The sequence below is a fragment of the Salvia splendens genome, chromosome 3 (assembly GCF_004379255.2).
Source record: "Salvia splendens isolate huo1 chromosome 3, SspV2, whole genome shotgun sequence".
Taxonomy (NCBI): Eukaryota; Viridiplantae; Streptophyta; class Magnoliopsida; order Lamiales; family Lamiaceae; genus Salvia; species Salvia splendens.
In genome coordinates this window covers 19,140,331-19,160,349 of record NC_056034.1, presented here as the reverse complement: position 1 = coordinate 19,160,349, position 20,019 = coordinate 19,140,331, and the positions used below count along the sequence as shown (strand labels likewise).

At 40.5% G+C, this 20,019-nt stretch overlaps 1 protein-coding gene and 1 pseudogene across 1 annotated transcript; one reads left to right on the top strand and one right to left on the bottom strand.

Moving 5' to 3' along the window:
* Window positions 1–3,598: 3,598 nt before the first annotated feature.
* Window positions 3,599–8,780, bottom strand: LOC121795365 (annotated as a pseudogene).
* A 5,577-nt stretch (window positions 8,781–14,357) lies between these two features.
* LOC121793435 (formin-like protein 11) lies at window positions 14,358–17,593 on the top strand. Its single transcript, XM_042191439.1, has 4 exons — window positions 14,358–15,968; window positions 16,054–16,244; window positions 16,318–16,553; window positions 16,636–17,593. The coding sequence occupies exons 1-4, from the start codon at window positions 14,677–14,679 to the stop codon at window positions 17,332–17,334; spliced, it is 2,418 nt and encodes an 805-aa protein (XP_042047373.1). The 5' UTR covers window positions 14,358–14,676; the 3' UTR covers window positions 17,335–17,593.
* Window positions 17,594–20,019: the final 2,426 nt, after the last annotated feature.

Here is a 20,019-nt window from a genome sequence, read left to right as displayed (position 1 = left end):
CTTTACTGTGGTTACGTTGAAGTGTTAACTTTGCTGATTTTATAATTATCAGAATAAGTTGACGGCATTGGGAAAAAAATGAGATGGAATGCCTTTCGAAAAAAGGAATTAGACTAGGACATGATGTTCTTTAGACATAGGCCATCCACTACGCTGTCTCTATACCGTCTCTTAAACCGTCCCTTAATTACTATTTGAGCACTATCTGAGGGCCCCACTGTCCTTTTTTCATCCATCCGTTAACTAAGGGACGGAACCTGCAACGCTCCATCCCTTAACCGTCTCTATACCGTCCCTTAATTACTATTCATTCAATTTCATTTATAATTTTTTTTTCAACCCAATTCAATTTAAACAAACACACTTTATTAAAATTAAAACAACATTACAACTTAAAATAAAAAAAAACGAAGACATAATTAAAATTCTAAAAAAATAAAAATGACATAATTTAATCTGCTCCGCCAAAGTTTTCCCAAATGTGCTCAATTAGATCCTCTTGGAGTTGGGTGTGGGCGCTAGAGTCGCGTGTCCTTGCCCGAATAGCCAACCGTTCTTGTATAGAAGGATGCGCTCCACTTCGCGGCGGACTACTTGCGGTTGAGCTTCCGGGGGATTCGGGGTCGAACCAATTTCCCGCATCGGGTCCTTCGTCTCGGACAATCATGTTGTGCAAGATTATGCACGTATACATGATGTCGACCATGCTCTCCATGAACCACGAACGAGCCGGGGCTTTGATGATGTTGAAGCGCGCTTGGAGAACCCCGAACGCCCTCTCCACATCCTTGCGCGCAGCCTCCTGCTTCTGCGCAAAAAGAGTCTGCTTTGGGTTCGCAGGCCTGCCGCACGTCTTCACGAAGGTCGGCCACTTCGGGTAGATGCCGTCGGCGAGATAGTACCCCATTTTATACCGCCGGTTGTTGGCGACGAAGTTGATGGCCGGCGCTTTACCATCCAAAACTTCGGTAAAGAGGTCGGACTGTTGGAGCATGTTTACGTCGTTGTTCGAGCCAGGAACCCTGAAGTACGCGTGCCAGATCCAAAGCCGGTAGTCGGCAACGGCCTCGAGTACAACGGTTGGGTGGGTGCCTTTGTGGCCGCTTGTGTAGGACCCCCTCCAAGCCACCGGGCAATTCTTCCATTGCCAGTGCATGCAATTGACACTGCCAAGCATCCCGGGGAATCTGTGCACTTGTTCGTGCAGGTTGAGGAGGAACTGACAATCCTCCGTGGTTGGCCTCCGGAGAAATTCGTCACTGAAGGCTGCCCGGACGCCTCTGCAGAAGTTGAGCAAGCACATGCGCCCAGTGGTGTCTCCGATGTGCAGGTATTCGTCGAATATGTCGGCCGTTTGTCCAGTCGCAAGCTGCCGGATGGCTGCAGTACATTTCTGCAGCGTCGTGTGGCTGGGACGGCCGACCGCGTCGAACCCTTCTCGGTAGAACTCTTCCCTGGCCGCCAAAGTATTCGCTATGTGGAGAAATAGCGGTTTCCGCATGCGAAAACGGCGACGGAAGTAGGTATCTCCCCAAATCGGGTTATCGCAGAAGTAGTCGCGTACTAACCGTGCGGCGGCTTCCTCCCGGTTCCGATTGATGTACTTCCGGGAGCGTCGTGGGGGTGGCGCGGCTTCCTCCGCCTCTCGTCGTCGATCTTCTTCGAGTGATTGTTCCATTAATTGACGCATTTGCTCAAAATGATCCATTTGTTTGAGTTGATTGAAGATGGAAATTGGAGTGATAGAGAGGATTTGAGAGGAATAGATGTGTGTTTGTGTTTGAAATGAGTATGAAATAGGATTATTTATAGAGTAAGATATATAAAAAAAATTAAAAAACGAAAATAAAAATTTAACGGTAATATTACCGTTTGAATTTTTTTTTATTTATTAAAAGTCGATTTTTTTTAAAAAAACGAATTATTGCGTCATCAGTGACGACGCCCACTCGCGGGCCAGCGAGTGGGCGTCACGCACGCATGGGGACGAGACACGTGTCGCTGGCGCGTGGCGGGACAGCGCGTCCCGTGTCTCGATGAGACGGGCGCGGGCTAGGGACGGGATGGTCGCTGCAACGCGTCCCGCGGAGGACCCGTCCCTCCAGGATGAGACGAGAGCCCGGCGCGGGACGCGTAGTGGATGGTATTAAGTTATTCACAATTAGCTAGGACTTTATATTTTGCTTAGTTTCACAAAACTAATGTGGTTACTTCCATTACCTGATCAAGTATTTTTGCAGTTGCAAGTTTTTGCAAATTCGTAAGTGTATGGACAATGCATAATTAGACATCACTCCTAATTATCCATAATTTCAGCTATGTATGGTACAATATTTGATGAAGAAGATAAAATGCATAAATAGAACATTTTTCGGACAGGTACCAGAATTCAAATTTTGTTAGATGGGTTTTAAGTAAAGATTTAGAAGTGCTAATAGCCAAAAATACGCTTACTATATGTGAATTTAGATTTTAACCACCTAACTTTGAATGCACGTGAAACATAAATGAACTTTTAAAGTGTAGGTTACATAAATAAATTTCACCTAAATTTAATCCGATGTGACATACTGGAATGTCCAAATCGAGGTCGTCTTGGTTTGAATAGCATATCGAAATAATTAGACCAAAATGATGTTGTTTCGTCGAAAAAAACACTAAAATTATAAATTACATATAAAAAGTTTACCAGATTAATCATCAAATCGACATCAATTGTATGCATTGACCTACCATTTACATTAGTTGTGTTATGTCATCTCCACGTCATTTAAAATTATGACCACTAGACACGCCACATAGAATTAAATTTTGTAATTTTACTTTATCATGAGAAATTGGTTACACGCAAAAAGTTCATATATTTTCCCACCACATTCAAAGTTGGTGGGAAAAACCTAAATTGACATATAATTAGTGTAATTTTCAAGTATTAGCCCTTTTTTCAAGTGTAAGTTTATCCAAAATCCTTCTGCTCCTCTGATCGTACACAGTACAAAATTTATAATGATGCAGTAATGGAAAAACCAATCAGTATGAATCTCACATTCAGTTGCTTTGTTCGCGTAAGCATACTCGGTCTCGGGATTCATGTCCTCAGACACTGAGCCGCTGTACTGCCCCGTTCATAAAGCTTGATAGAGTAGGTGTTCGTGTTCACCACAAGAGGCTTTAGCACAACTACTCATAAGCAGACATGCCGGAGTTCAGTGATCAAACGCCCCTTCGCTTAACCTACAAGTTAGGTTGCGGACTTATTGATATATAGTATTCCTCCGTCCCATAATAAATGTCACACTTTTCTTTTTAATTTATCCCACAAAAGATGTCACATTTCTTTTTTTTTTGGTAAAAGTTCTCTCACATTAATAAAATATACTCTACTCAACACACAAAACAACATCTCCTAAAATCCCGTGCCATTATCCAAGTGTGCCATCTTTTATGGGACGGAGGGAGTACAAAATGATAGTTTAAGCTTGAACTTCTAGTGTGGTTAGCTGAACAAAGATGCTTCACTTCTTCTCCACTAAGCAGAATTTGTGACTATTCAAAACAGATTAATTTGGCAATGCTATTAACCGGAGAAGAAAAGCAATTAAGATATGAAGATACTATAAATCAATTAAAATATCGTTCAAATAGGGAATTGTCCCCACACTATCAATAACTCAAATAAATAAAAACAACCAGTTTATATGAGAAACCTACATAAGGGAGATGACCAGCAAGAGTAACGCCACCAAAAATTCTGACCACTCCCCACCGCCAGACTCTAGGAACCGCTGGCAGTATCTTTCTGATTCAAGGAGTGGAAATTTGGCGAAGGAGAAGCAAATTTTGATTGTTTTTTTCTCAGCAGAGAAAGCGGCATCAAACTGACTTGTATTTTCTCAGTTTTATGATGCTGAATTTTGTTCCATCCCTAGATTTGTGGAAGTGCAAAAATGATAAGTATCATATGGTTACTATTTAAAGGACTGCACATTTTCAAGAATTCAACTCAAAGGTTGGGTTAAAAATGTATAGCTAAGCATAAACGAATAAAGCTCTTGTCAAGATACCTTTGTATTTCGTCACCGAGAATATCTAAATCAGCAAGCACTTCTACCTGATCAAGTAATTCCACAGCAAGTAAAATCTTCATTCCATTTTAGTTGTACTGGAATTTCTCGAAACACCACGATTGCATTACCATATGAGACCAATGAGCTCCAGCTTCAACCTGGGTGTACAAGCTGGTAAGCTATATGCTTGCTATTAGCCTTATCACTAATTACATTAACTTCACAATGATTTAGCCCATCACCAGATCACTGAAAAGACATCATCTGGGATTCATATGCTCCTCCTGCAACTCCATCTGTAAGCACAAGCTGCTACTCTTCTCACTGTTCTTTACAATTGAAGAGGTAGATGGCTTTTCACAGCTTTTCTCATCTTTAAAATATGAAATGGGGTGAAGGAGCACCATGGAGAGTCAGCAGTTACAAGATATGCCAAATAGTACCTGAAAATGAGAATAAAAAGAAAAGTACATCACAAAAGGCCATATTATAGGTTTTTGACAGGACATGAATACAAGACAAGATCAATATGGAAAAGCTAAAAGAAACAAAAAATATATATCCGTACAGTCCAGATATAGAAGTGTAAGAATTATTAAAGGACACCACCAACAATCCCAAAGTTATTCAAATTGGGCAGAATGGAAAATGATATTCTGATACAGTCCAGATAGAACCTAGAATGAGAAAGTTTGTTTCACCAACAGAATGTATCCGATGAGCCAAGCGAATACTAGTACTCCCTCTGTCCCACTTTAGCAGGCCCAGTTACTTTTGAGCACTCATTTTGTAAAAATGATAAATAGTTAAAGGAGTGCTCAAAAGTAACTGGGACTGCTAAAGCGGGACGGAGGGAGTAGTTGTTTCTGAAAATTAGTAAAAACTATATTGCAGCCTGACAAATTACTATGCTAGCCAAATGAATGGATATACATGTATGAACCAAAATATGCCATATGTAATAAACTAATTCTACAAGAAAGACTTACTCTCCTACTGGTGATTTGGGTTTTTGTACAAGGAGAACTTTGCTCCAGCCTCCAAGTTATTAAAATTGGGCAGATAGGAAAAATGATATTGTGATACAGTCCAGATAGAACCTAGAATGAGAAAGTTTGTTTCACCAACAGAATGTATCCGATGAGCCAAGTGAATTCTACTCCATTTGTTTCTGAAAATTAGTAAACAACTACTAGTATATTGCAGCCTGAGTGCCTGACAAAGGACTATGCTAACCAAATGAATGGATATACATGTATGAACCAAAATATGCAATATGTAATAATGTTATAAACTAATTCTACAAGAAAGACTTACTCTCCTTCTGGTGATTCGGGTTTTGTACAAGGAGAAGTCCGCTCCAAGTCCACAAAGACTGTTGTCTTCCCTATAAGCTATTTATGCTTGTTTTGCCAGCCTTATAGAGGAAAGGTTTATACGATGACAGACCCACTCTTATACTACTTCTCTCATCCCTGTCAATTACACTAAGAAACTATATCTTTGTCTTGTAAATTCTATCTAATAGTCTTTGTGCTTCAGCCACTTTGCCTAGCTTAGCAAGGACAGGACCCAGTCTGCATATAGTAGTTTTACTTGGAACAAAACCGTTATCATTCATCTCAGTAAACAACTTCCTTGCCTCAGCATCACACAATTTTTTCATAGATCTTTCGTGATAAGATAGGTCGCACCATCCAGTTACAAGAATGTCATAGGTTGAGGAATTTGGGGGCACCCCTCTAGTTTGCATTTCATTCAAAAGCTCCATTGCTTGTTTCATCTTTCCCATCTTGGCAAAATTATTAGCAAGTACGTTGTATGTGCTGATTCGAGGAATGAAACCTCTGGTGATCATTTCACAATAAAGTCTTATTGATTCCTTCATATTCCCACTCTTCCCAAGGGCACAAATCAAAATGTCGAATGTGGTACCATTTGGAGCAAACCCCTTTTCTTCCATCTCCAGCTGGAGCTTAGCTACCTCATGCATCGACGCAGCTGATGCAAAACCACCAAGAAGAATGTTATATGTTGCAAGATTTGGAGGAACTCCTTCAGCTATCATCTGGGAGTACACATCAGAAGCCTTCTGTAAATGGGAGCTTTTGCAATGGCCTTGAATCATAGCATTGTAAATGACAGTGTCTGCATGGAAACCAGCTTTACTCATTTCCTCTAGCACAGATGATGCTCTTCTAGTCATCTTAAGCCCACATAAAATAGTTATTAGATTACCAAAAACATTTAGATTCAAATTAAGCCCCATAGCAACAAGCTTTTTGTGCACCTTGAAGATGATATCTGCCCTTTTAGCCTCTGAAGCAGCTGTAAGCACAATTTTGTGAATAATTTCTGTTGGGTGTAACCCTGCAACAGAAAACTCTTTTAACAAATCCATTGCCTCATCAATTTTCCCAGCCTTGCAAAACCCTTCTACCAAAATGTTACAGGTTATTGCATTAGGCTTTAATCCATGGAGTTTCATTTCATCCAAGAGTCGAAGAGAATGATCGAATTTCCCTTCTCTACAATATGCCTTGATTAAAGTGTTAAACGTGGCATGATCTGGAGTTAATCCAAACTGCTGCATTCCAGTGTAAATAGATTGCATATCATAGTGCCCACCTTTAAGCAATCCATTAAGTAAGACATTATAGGAGATAATATCGAACCCTATATTTTTAGCTGTGATCTCCTCGGTAACCTCAAGAGCAGAGGAGTCTTTTCCTGATTTGAACAGTCCATCCATCAGGGTCGTGTAATTAACACGGTCTGGTACCAATCTTTTAAAGAGTGAATCTTTAAACAACGCTTCTGCCTCCTCAATCCTTCCCTCCTTAAGATTGTTCATAAAAGCATTAAGTATGAAAATGTTATCCTTCAACCCTCGCATTTTCATATCTTCATATAGACCTTCAACAATTTCTTTCCTACCAGCCTTAAAACAGCCATATATTAAGGAACTATAGGTGAAAGCATTCGGCAAAATGTTATGGGAAACCATATCTTGTAGTATACCGATAGCTGCTTCAAGCATTCCGCATTTCACGTAGCCATTAATTGCAGATGTAAAAGTTACCACATTTGGCAATACATTATGCGCCTTCATTTGCTGCATTAGACATTCGACACCCTTCATGTCACCTATATTACAGAGACCATTAATCAATGCAGTATATGTGATGAAATTTGGCACGATATTAGAATCCAAAAGATTCCGAAACATATCCTCAGCTTCTCTAACTCACCCAGCCTTAATGAGACCATCAATAAATGTAGTGAACACCACCACATCAAATGTGATACCACGAACTACCATTTGACTTTTCAAGCCAAATGCAGCCATTGCATCACTACGTTTAAACAGAAAATCAACTAAACTTGAGTAGGTAACATGGTTTGGGGTCACACCTACCCTTATCATCTCATGAAATAGGTACTTGGCCTCGGAAAACCTCCCAGTCTTAAGAAGTAGGTTTACAACACAACTGAAGGTAACTACATCAGGTTCGATTCCCTTTCCCAGCATTTCCTTATATAGTGCCAATGCTTCTTCCATCTGCTGATGCTTGCCATATCCACCAATCAAATTAGTATATGTAATATGATCTGGCCTCTGACGTACTTCAGTAACAACACCACATTTTTCTCCATCGACGACTTTAGATATATCACACTCTAAGAGTTTGTCCATGAGACTCTTTGCAGAATCAACATCTCCCATCTCACAAAATCCATCTATCAAAGTATTATAGGTAACAATATCAGGCAGCAAGCTCTCTTTCGTCATGCGCCGAATCAACTGTAGACCAACACTAACCTCACCAGCCTTGCAATAACCATTTATGAAGGTGTTAAAGCCAACAACATCTCTAGGAACAACCGTTCCATCTGTAATTAAGCCACTACACATGGTGTCCATAACCAATTTAGCTTTTTCCAGCAAACCCTTATCACAAAAACCTTTCATCAATATATTACAAGTGAAACTATCACAATTTACACCCCTTTTCACCATCTCCGACACCAACCCGAGTCCCATTTCTACATATCCGAATTTACAAAACCCCCAAATTAAAGTATTATAAGTAACTACATCACTCATAAACCTATAATCCTCGTTATCTCTGGAAAAGGAAAGCGCTTTATCGAAACCTCCAACTTTACAGCGAGAGTGAACGACAACGTTCTTGGTAGCCACATTGGGTCTTACACCAGAAAAGATCATTTCTTGATACGTAAGCATTACCTGATGAACTAACCCGGCGCAGTTGAAGTGGTGCAAGAGGGCGTTCCAATGAGGGAGCTCCGGCGTGAATTTGTAATCCCTCATGGCGGAGAAAGCGGCTATGGCCTTGGAGAGGCGGCGGCAGCGGAGGAAGAGGTGGATGAGAGTGCAGAAGAGCGAGGTGTAGAAGTGATGGGGGTTTGTTGAAGAATGGGATGCGAGTGAGCGGGAGAGAAGGGGCTTTGATGCATCTGCCAAGTGTTTGACGAAATGCCGCTGTGGGTTTATGAGCATTTTGGGTTTGAATGCGGGCATGTGGCGCGGTTGGTTTGGAGTGAAAGGCCGATAAGAAGGACTTCATCAGCACTTGTGTGACGGCGTCGATCGGCTGTCATAAATAACAGATTCGAATAAGAAATCGAATAGTTTGAAGCTCATTTGGGTACTGGGCGAGCAGTCAATACAAGTCCACCACAGTAAGGACAGGGACGCGGATTTTGCATATGAATAATTATTCAGCTTATTATATTTTAAATTATTGAATAATTAATGATAAATAAAACATCATAAGGGGGGCTTGCTTTAAAAAGTGATTTCATATCTAAAATAATGTAATGCACCAAAAATATCTAGTACTCCCTACTTATTAATTTGAAAATGGATAGAGCGTGACACTGAATACCAATTTAAACCTAAGGTTTGAACTATCTATTTAAACCATTTTATCCTAAATGAAAATATCGTAATTTGGGCCTGTACATATAGCCCAAGGAGTATATTCTAAGCCTTTCTTGGGATCGCATCATCGTGGGCCTAATATACAACCATAACCTCAATAATATCCAAATAAAAGTGCCAAGTAATTGTGTTCTCATTTTCATTGCAATCACTAATCTGGAGGTATAAAAAAGATTCTATTATTATTAACTTGATCTCCAGTAAAAAAAAGTACAGTGGAATTATTAGTTTTCAGTTGAATTGTATTAATTTCTCCTCAAATGGTATTAGTTTTTAGTTGAATTGTTGTACCCACTTCATCCAACAAAAAATAGACTCATTGTTAGATGACATGAATTTTAATGAGAAATTTGTAAAGTAACTGAGAAAATAAAAAAAAAATAGGTAAAATATGATAGATAGAAGGATAAAAAAGGTGAATAAAGTATGAAAAATAGTTTTCATTTTTAAAATGAATTTATTTTTCGTGGATATTTAAAATGATAAAATAAGATTATTTTTATAGGCGAAGAGTGTTAGATTTTTTTTAAAATGCATTAGTTTTATCTAGTCGATCCAAAAGATCATTATGAGATTTATTAATTCAAAAGGTGTCAACTTCTTGAGCTAGTTACTATCATAGGAAATGCAACCCGTTTTGCAATGGCTATATCAAGCCGAACACATTAATTTCATTATTAATGCATTATACTCAGACTGCACGTCAGGCTCTATATTAGCTACCTTGGTATATAGAAATAGAATTATGTCATAGATTCATTGGCATCCTCATTATTTAGGAATTAAGGTCTTAATTTCCTCTTTTTGTTTTAGAAAGATTCTCCATTATACTCTATTCTCTTTTTAATTTTTTTTAGAGGAAAGACTCTATTATACTCTGTTTGGCTATCATTAAAATTTGAAAGAATATGGGTAGAAAAAGTTAAAAGGAAAGTAGTTCTAATTTTATAATATTAGTTTTATAAATAAAATATCAGTGTAACAAGTTAATGAAATATATAACGACAGACAAATTGCCAGAGAAAAAAATCCATAAATCTTGGTCAAATTCTGTTATGTTTCCAAACTTTAAAGATTGGTCATAAAATCCATTAATTTTACTCCCGTGAAACTATACCTAATGTGACATTTTAAAAAATTCTATGAGGATGAGGTCGCTCGTGAATTTTATCTTTTTTCTCAACATACTTAGCAAACAACGCAATCACATCATCCATTTAAAATATGTGTGTCACCAAATCAACCATGTATAACAAATACAAATAGGGATACTTTGTCGAGGAAAATTTGAGAAAAATGTACTCCCTCCGACCATCTCAAGTGATTGACTGTTTTTCGACACGTGTTTGTGAAAAATGATAATAAATGGTTAAAGTGGAGAGAAAGTAAAGTAAGTATGAGAATAATGTAGATACGACTTTCTTCTATATTATTATCTCTTTTACTTTACTTTTTCTACACTTTAACAATTTATTATCATCTTCGCAAAACAATGGCAAAAAAAAATCAATCACTTGAGCTTGGACAGAGGGAGTATTATTTTTACTACTAATATTAAAATTGCTGTGTGAACCAGAATTTAATTACTAAAATTTATGATTTTTTTGATAATTTGCTCTATTAAATATCAAAATTATTCATTTTACTGTGAACGAATGAAATATTAATTTGCATATCACATACAATATCCAAGTAGGAAAATTCTAGAGCCAATAAGTAGGGTGATCAACTGATCATAATGCACTGCATGTTGTGCAACACTATGAACGGCCTTTATTCCCAGTCCTATGCCTATGAAATCTTCTAACAAGTAAAAACATTTCGTTAGAACTGCACGAAAAGTATCACAAACGTCCCCGGGCAAGAACTTGTCTTTTTAACAAGTAAAAAATTACAGCGCGTTGGATTCGAACTGAAGACCTTTGATATTGATCTTTAAACATACTATTAGACCAACACATGCACACTAAAAAATTGACTCCTTTTCATATGAATTGCGGACATGACTCCAACTTCAAAAGCTCACCTCTCTTCGTTGGTCCATCCACCATGTCTCTACCATCTTTCGTTAAGGGTACACCAAAAAGTATGAGAAAAAATTATTAATAGAGTAGGTGGAGAAAAAAGAAGCTAGTGGGGGAAGAAGTTAGAATCCAATTAGTTACATATGTATTCAATAGTATAACATTATTTATTTCATTTATTTTATGCTTAGAAGGGGAGGATCCCTATAGAAGTAAGAAAGTAAGAAAGCAAGAAGGAAGGAGTGCAGCAACTTAGAGCAATGTCAGATACAACACATGGATGAAAATAACAGCTGCGCAAACATTAACAAGAAAAACATCAGTGCCATACAAGGAATACATATATAACTAATTGATAAAATGATAGTATATGTTAATTAATTAGTAGCATTATATTTATAAATATCCATATCTCCATATAAAATAATCACTCAAAGAATGAAATTCTCGATGTCGACTTGTTATTACATTAAGGGTCAATCCCAATCTAAGTGAAACATTTCTATTCCGACAAGAGAGATGAAGGGAGTATGAAGTTTGATTAAATTATGGCGCTTTAAAATTAAAATATTAAATTAAAATTTTATTTTTTTTCTTAATTATCTCATTTATGTACAAAATATCGTTACTCAGTGCTCCTATAATTTTTTTAAAAAAAATAGGTGATGAATATAAGCAGTAGCAACGTCAAATATATATTTGGTCTAGTCTGAAAAAAAAATGGGTCGTATTTTTAGAGCATCGGTAACGCTACGGGCCGGGCCGCAAATCGCGAGTCCCGGCCCGTCCCACGCGTTAAACGGGAGAGCGTCACGGCCTGGGACGGTCCCGGGGCCGCATTCCCGGCCTGGTGACCGTCCTGCGGCCCGGCCCAGCCACTCGTTAAATGGTGCGGGACGTGACGCAATGCGGCCCGGCCCAGGGTTATTTCGTTTTCGGGCCGGGCCGCAACTGATATTTTTTTTTAATCCGAATTTTTTTTATAAATACTCCTCCATTCCTCCATTTTCATACACATTCAACTTCATTTCAACTTCAAATCTCTTCCTAGAATTTGAAAAAATGTCTCCTCGTCAAAGATTGTTTGAATCTCAAATGTCCTGGTTGTTAGCAGAGGCGGTACCGACAATCCAAGAAGAAATCAACAACGAAGTAGAACGCTACCAAGCTGCTATTCAAGCTTGGAATGAACAACAAATCCGGGTACCACGTACTCGGATGTATATTCACCGAGACCGTGAACAAGCTGCCTTGCGGCTTTTCACGGATTATTTCTCTAGAGATCCGCGATGGAGTGATCAGATGTTCCGTCGCCGGTTCCGGATGCAGAGGTCTTTGTTCCTACGCATTGTCAACGCAGTTGTAGCTCCTGACACGTATTTCTTCCAAACAACCGATGCTGTGGGCCGACAAAGTATATCGACGTTGCAGAAATGCACGTCTGCCATTCGTCAACTCACTTACGAAACTACATCAGATATGTTCGATGAGTATCTCCATGTAAGCGAGCCTACTGGACGGGAGTGCCTAGCTAGATTCTGTCGGGCAGTCGTCGAAGCATTCAAGGATACATACTTGAGAAAACCAACGACCGACAACGTTAGGAAGCTGGTCGACATGCACGAGCGGGCCCACGGCTTCCCGGGGATGCTTGGAAGCATCGACTGTATGCACTGGCAGTGGAAGAATTGTCCAACGGCTTGGAGAGGACAATACACTAGCGGGCACAAGGGCACACATCCCACGATTGTGTTGGAGGCCGTTGCCGACAAACGATTGTGGATCTGACATGCCTACTTTGGTGTCGCGGTGTCCAACAACGACTTCAATGTGTTGAACGAGTCTCCATTGTTCAACGACTTGTGTGTCGGGCGAGCGCCGAACGTAAAGTTCACAGCCAACCACCGTCGGTATAGTATGGGGTACTATCTGGCAGACGGGATCTACCCTCGATGGCCCGTGTTCGTGATGACTATCACATGTCCGACGACGGATCGGAGGGCATTGTTTGCCCAAAGGCAAGAGGCGGCTCGGAAAGATGTCGAGCGTGCATTCGGAATCCTCCAAGCACGGTGGGCTATTGTGAAGGGAGCGGCCCGTGGTTGGCAGCGGTCACTAGTCGCCGACATCATGTATGCATGTATCATAATGCATAACATGATCGTTGAGGACGAGGAAGATAATGTCACTTTGTGGAGCGACGATCCACTCGCCAGCACTAGGAGTGACTACGTTGTCACCGACCCGCCCGTGCAGGGCCTTCCTCTCGACATCCGCAATGTCATGGCCCGTTCAGCTGCGATGCGCCAAGAGGAACGACACACTCGCCTCCAAGCCGATCTAATCGAAGAGATTTTGACTCGCACAAACGTTTTCCAACATTGACGTTATGTTTTTATGGTTTTTATTTTGTATTTTAAAATTTCTATGTTGCAATTTTCAATCTTCGAATTAACTTTTCCTTGTTATAAATTTCCGGCGTTTTTTATTTTACGTGTAAAATAGGTTGAAGTTGTGAATAGTGTCATTTATTAGTTGCGGCCCGGGTTGTGGCCTGCAGGGTTAGAGCAGTTGAGGTCTGGGCCGCAACTATAGAGGAATGATGACGTGGAGGGGACTTGGAGCCTGAAACCGGGCCGGGGTTATTGATGCCCTTATAGTCCAATACGGCCTGAAAAATCTAGTTACTATTATCTCAGTCCGGCCAAAATTTTTGAGTGAACCATTTTTGACAGCGCTATTAATACCGGCGACCGGCCAGCGTGGGAGAGAGAGTCCAAGTAGCGGCTAAGCAAAGCCTATTCCATAAATACATATGTCACTATTTGTCGGTTACTCTCTCTCCTCTCTCCTCTCTCCTCTCTCCTCTCTCATGTGGTTTGGAAGGAAACATGATGGGACCTTTTGCAATACAACTTTGGTCTATGGCACAATAAGCAGCTAATTATATGCTGCACTTTCCGGTAATTTTAAAAAGGTACATGAGAGAGACACAATAGATTTATATTTTTAGCCTCAAAATGTTGCTTTTACACATACGTAAGGAGTATCACATGAGAGAGTGATGGACAAATTTCTGTCTCTTTCACATTTAAATAACCTTTGATGGGGTTGGAGAAATTACATTATCAAACCCTTGTGAACTCCAACAAATTAATACCCCACCACGAACAACACAACACTATTATGCTGGAGTAGTACTTATTAGATTGAATCACTACAAAAATTTCACATGAATCCTAGTTTGCATTATGCTTGTCTTTTGAGCAGTCAACTCGGACATTACCTAAACACATAGTAATAAACACACTCATAACAGAGAACCCTTAATTACCTAAACACACTCAAAACATAGAATCCTTAATTAGCTGAAAAAGAAGAATTAATAGAAGAAATAAAGAAGGAGCAGTACAACTACAACTGCCAAAGCTCAGGGGTTCCTTGGAGTAGCATTAAAGACTAGTGCAATATTTCCCCCATCCTTCTTCTCCACTGCTACATTGCCCATATTTCTCCCACCATCCACAAACTAACCTCCTCCTTCATTTCAATGGAGTACTAGATTTTTATACCCCAAAAAGCTGTGCACAGTTTTCTCTCAAGAAAAAGAGGAAAAATGGGGCATCTTCTCCACGTGATTTTCATCATCATTGTTTTCTTCCTCATCTCTTTCCACACCCTCATCTCAATCGATTACACCAATCATGGCGTCAACAAAAGCTATGTTAATCAAGACTCTAAAAGGGTCTTTCTGTTCGAGAAATTCAGAGTCTTGCTTGGGCTCAACTCCAGAAGAAATGGCGACTTGTCTCATTTCTCTGCCTCTCCGGCGCCGGCTCCAGGCCCCGGCATTGCTCCTGGAGGCGCTCCGGCTCCTTCTCCGGTGGCGCAGAGGCGTGCGCACGCGCCTCTGCGCCACCACCACCCGCTCCCGCAGGCGCACAAGGTGCAGAAGGAGGAGCGAGGGAGAGGGAAAAGAGTGATGACTGCGGTGCTGGCATCAGTCGGCGTTACCTCGGCGCTTTGCGCGGCGGCGATGTTTTTCGGCTGCCGGAAATTCAAGAAACGGCGGAGGAAACAGAGGAGGAGAGGCTTGTCCAAGTTTGTGAGCTCAGTGAAGAAGGTAACATCCGATCCCGGCCCAGGCCCTGATCTTTTCTACCTCAATTCGCTGGAATCTGCTTTAGAGCCTGAGAAATGCTGTCTGAAACTGAGCTCCACCACCGAAAAAATCTGCTCTGGCGATAATTCATTTGATGGTAGAGAAGTGAACGTCACAGATTCGGAGATGGGGAGTGGGGGGTTTTCGTCGTGTGGAGAGATTACTACTGTGCATGAGATTTCAGAGTGTGTGAATAAGGGTTCTAATTCTTCCTTGGGCGAGGGAATTTTTCTCAAATTTGATGATAAAATTGAGGCAAATTCAGATGATGATAATGAATCTTTCCATTCGTTTAGTGATTCGCAAACGAGGCTTTCCAATGCCTCAGTTTCCAGCGTAGGCGAAGCTTCTGAAAATATGCCGCACGAAGAGATTAAGCAAACGCATTCTTCTATTTGTACAGCTGCCTCAAATATTCCACCACCACCACCTCCACCTCCACCTCCTCCTCCTCCACTGCCGACTCAGGAATCCAAGTCTCTTAGCTCATCCACATTGCTAAGCAGGTCACCGGTGCCATCCTCTGCTCCTCCTCCTCCTCCACCACCGCCATGTCCACCTCCAATTTCTAACGGCAATGGTAACACACCGCCACCACCGCCTTCTTCTTCACTGGGCACGCAACAAGTGCCGTTGGGAAAAGACGGGTGTCCGCTGCCAAAGCTGAAGCCACTCCACTGGGACAAAGTGAGGGCCGCCCCAAATCGCTCCACGGTTTGGGATAAGCTCCGGTCGAGTTCATTCGAGTAAGATATTATTATCATTACCATTAACTCAATCACATGATTTATTATGTTGTTGTTGATGATAAACTTGCTTATTATGTTGCAGATTTGATGAGGAAATGATGGAATCACTCTTCGGTTACAACCTCCAAAATTCGATGAAGATCGAGGAGGCAAAGAGCAAAACTCCATCTCCTAGCAAGCACGTGCTGGAGCCCAAGAGACTGCACAACATCACCATACTTTCCAAGGCCTTGAACGTCACCGCAGAGCAAGTCTGCGGCGCATTAATCCGAGGTATCTTGATGCCATTCCTCTTGCGAAGTCTGTCCTAGTTTGGTGATTGATTGTGTGAATTGATCTGCAACAGGGGAAGGCTTGTCCCTGCAAGATTTGGAAGCACTCTCAAAGATGGTGCCGACAAAGGAAGAGGAGGCAAAGCTCGCAAACTACAAAGGCGACATACTCGAATTGGGGTCCGCGGAGAAGCTGGTCAAGGCAATGATCCAGATACCCTTCGCGTTCGCAAGAATCGAAGCAATGCTCTACAGGGAAACCTTCGAGGACGAAGTTCTCTATCTCAAGAAATCATTCTCAATCCTCGAGGTCACATTACATCACATTTCAAAATTCAAACTAGCTAATTATCAATTGAAGCATGATAGATCTGTTGGTTGGCTGGTAGCAGGAAGCATGCAAGGAGCTGAGGTCGAGCCGCCTCTTCCTGAAGCTCCTTGAAGCAGTGCTGAAGACAGGGAACAGGATGAACATCGGGACGATAAGGGGAGGCGCAAAGGCGTTCAAGCTGGACGCGCTCCTGAAGCTGTCCGACGTGAAGGGGACTGATGGGAAGACGAGCCTCCTCCATTTCGTGGTCCAGGAGATCATCCGGTCAGAGGGGATACGCGTGTCCGACAGCATCATGGGCAAGATCCAGCAGAGGGGCAAGAACGAGGACAAGGAGGAGAGCTACAGGAGGATGGGGCTGGACCTTGTGTCCGGCTTGACCACCGAGCTTTGCAACGCGAAGAAAACGGCCACAATTGATCTGGACGTGCTTGCAAGCTCGGTGGCGAATCTAACGGAGGGGATGCGAGGGATGCAGGGGCTGGTGGGGAAGGAGATGAAGGGGGGGTTTGTGAGCTCGATGAGGGCGTTCCTTGAAGAAGGGGAGAGGAAGCTGAGGGAGCTGCAGGGGGATGAGGACAGAGTGCTGCAGCATGTCAGGGAGATTACGGAGTATTTTCATGGAGATGTGAGCAAAGATGAGTCCAATCCGCTCAGGATTTTCGTGATCGTGAGGGATTTCTTGAGCATGTTGGATAATGTATGCAAGGAGCTGAGGAGCTTTAAGGCGCCGCCGCGCTGTCCCAATCCCTTCCGATAGGCTAGGATTTTGCATTGCTGTTTGGTTTGGTTTGTTTATAGCGTTGGCGTTGGCGTTGATTTCTTGGATCCAATATTTGAATTCTCATATAACTCTCTAATCACAAGTACAGATTTTTTTTTCTCTCTCTCCCTGTAGCTGTGTAAATTGCTCGAGAGATCAGCAGAAGCTAACCAGATTTTTATGTTGTTTTCTGTAACTTGGGATAACTATGCTTCGATTCTTCGCAATATCATCATTATATGACATGATTAATGTATGGTGGGGTTCGGTGTCCAATATAAAATAATATCAAAATACAATCTACAATTGAGTTGTGAGATTATTTTAATCATAAGGGGTTAGCTATGACTAATTATCCCATGATTATCCATCTAGGATTGAGTTATGGGGTTGAATCTCATGAATCAAACATACAACAAATTTAATCTCAGATACAATCTTGCAAACCGAACACCCCATATGAGTATTGCAAACTAGATTTCTACATTATATAGAATCATTTTTATGTGTTTTTGGAACCCTTGCTACTTGTCTTTGCTTAAAAAATAGTAGTACTTGTAAGAGGCATCCTCATGAACGGAATGTTGGAAAAATTGAACCCAAATCATGCCCCCTAGGCCTTATTAGAGAAGTATATAGCATAATTTAAATATTTAATAAATGGAGTAGTACTATTGAACACTAAGCAACATGATTGGCGTGATGGTCTAGCATCTGTTCTTTAAGCATGTGCCTATTGGAACTAAAAAAATTAGTACCTCCATTTCACTGAAGATGATACCCTATTTTTTTTTATTTCAATCAAGATAAGTAGATAACCTATTACTTAAAAAATAGAAATATATTTATCTTTACTTTATTTCATTTCTTATTTTACCCTTTTCATTTCTCTCACAAAATAAAGTTGTATAAATTGTTGTGTGGCTTAAAAAAAGGGTCATCACTCTTAAAATGGAGGTAGTAAACCGTATTAAAATATTGAATGAAAGTATAAATCAAAATTTTGACTTTCAGGAACGTGTGAGGTGGTATTGGTTTTTGATACGTCATCCCATATAGTTCTACAACATAGGCAGGATATCAATTCTGTGTTCATTCTAGTGATACCGACATAGGCATGTAAGGGCATCCGCAACGCGGGCCGTCGGCGTTCCGCGGGCCGTTCCGCCGGAACGAAACTGCGGCGGCACGCGTTGCAGCCTCCGTTCCGATGCCAAACCGTTCCCAAACCGTGCCGGGTGCCGACGGCACGACCCGCGGCACGGTCCGCGCCGCCACGCGCTTCGGTGACGTGGCTTCTCCCCGCGTCGTGCGTGACGCCCACTCGCCGGCCGCGAGTGGGCGTCGTCACTTGCTGACGCAATAATTCATTTTTTTTAATTCAATTTTTTTTAAAAAAAAATTTTTAACGGTAATATTACCGTTTTTTTTTAACATTTTTCATTTTTTTTTAATTTTCCCACGTTTAATTGTGTGTTTTTTATTTTTTTAGGATTTTAATTGTGTGGTTTTTATTTTTTTTAAGTTTTAGTTGTAATTTTTTTTAATGTTGTGTGTTTTTTAATAAAGTGTGTTTGTTATTTAATAAATCGTGTTTGTTTTAATTTAATTGAGTTGGAAATAAAAATAAGAAATGAAATTGAATGAATAGTAATTTAAGGAACGGTTAAGGAACGGATGGTTGCAGGTTCCGTTCCTTAGTTAAGGAATGAAGTAAAATAGTACAGTGGGGCCCTCAAATAGTAGTTTAAGGAACGGTTTAGGAACGGTATAGCAACAGCGTTGTGGATGGCCTAAATATTCACTGCATAACTATATTAAATGTCACAGCTGTAGCATAATTCACCTTCACATTTTATTTTTGTTTTCCTCACATTTGATGATTGAATCTTTGAATTTTATCTAGCGGCAGTTGTGTACGATCACGCCTTCCTACATTATTTGAGTGAATTTTCATTTTACATCAAACGTGTGTCTAGGTATGCACAAGGGTCACGAACCGCTGGTTCCGGTTCATGAACCGGCAGTTCACGGTTCAGGAAATGCTTGAACCAGAACCGGCCCGCCTAGCTCCCGCCGGTTCAGGGCCGGTTCGACGGTTCGTCGATTTTTTTTTTTTGCATTTTTCAACTATTCAATTTTTAATCAAATTACATTACACTTTTCAAAGTTTTTTATATATGAAATGTGAGTAAATAAAATTGAAAAAAAATATGACTAAAATTGCAATTTTATTGAAATTGCATGTTTGCAAGTTACAACAATTACAAATCGAAAACATATGGCGGTCTTGAAGTCTTAAACAAAATTTAAATACAAATGAGACTACTAGTCAACAACTAATTACAAATGACAAGAAACGACGTTGAAGTTCTTAAACGTATAAGTGTATTATATATATACTCTTAACCGGCGAAGAAGATCTTTCTACATAACTAAATTAAGGACACCTTTAGCAATTCAACTTTAAATGTTGAGTTTCGTCTAACAATCAACAATTATAGTAGAATTGTCAAAAGTTTCCCTCATTTATCCGTATAGAGAAATATACTTCATCGACTAGAGTATATACAAATACAATTATATAATTGTATTTGCATATTTTTAAAGTAGGAATTAATGGGGAAAAAAGAAATAAAAGAAAAAAGACTTGAGCTCAACTTAAATTTAAAATTTAAGTTG

Excerpts from the sequence above, each read along its gene's own strand:
- LOC121793435 (XM_042191439.1), top strand. The coding sequence starts at position 14,677 with ATGGGGCATCTTCTCCACGTGATTTTCATCATCATTGTTTTCTTCCTC. Across the intron at positions 15,969-16,053 it reads CTCCGGTCGAGTTCATTCGA|ATTTGATGAGGAAATGATGG; the intron begins GTAAGATATTAT and ends ATTATGTTGCAG. Across the intron at positions 16,245-16,317 it reads CTGCGGCGCATTAATCCGAG|GGGAAGGCTTGTCCCTGCAA; the intron begins GTATCTTGATGC and ends GATCTGCAACAG.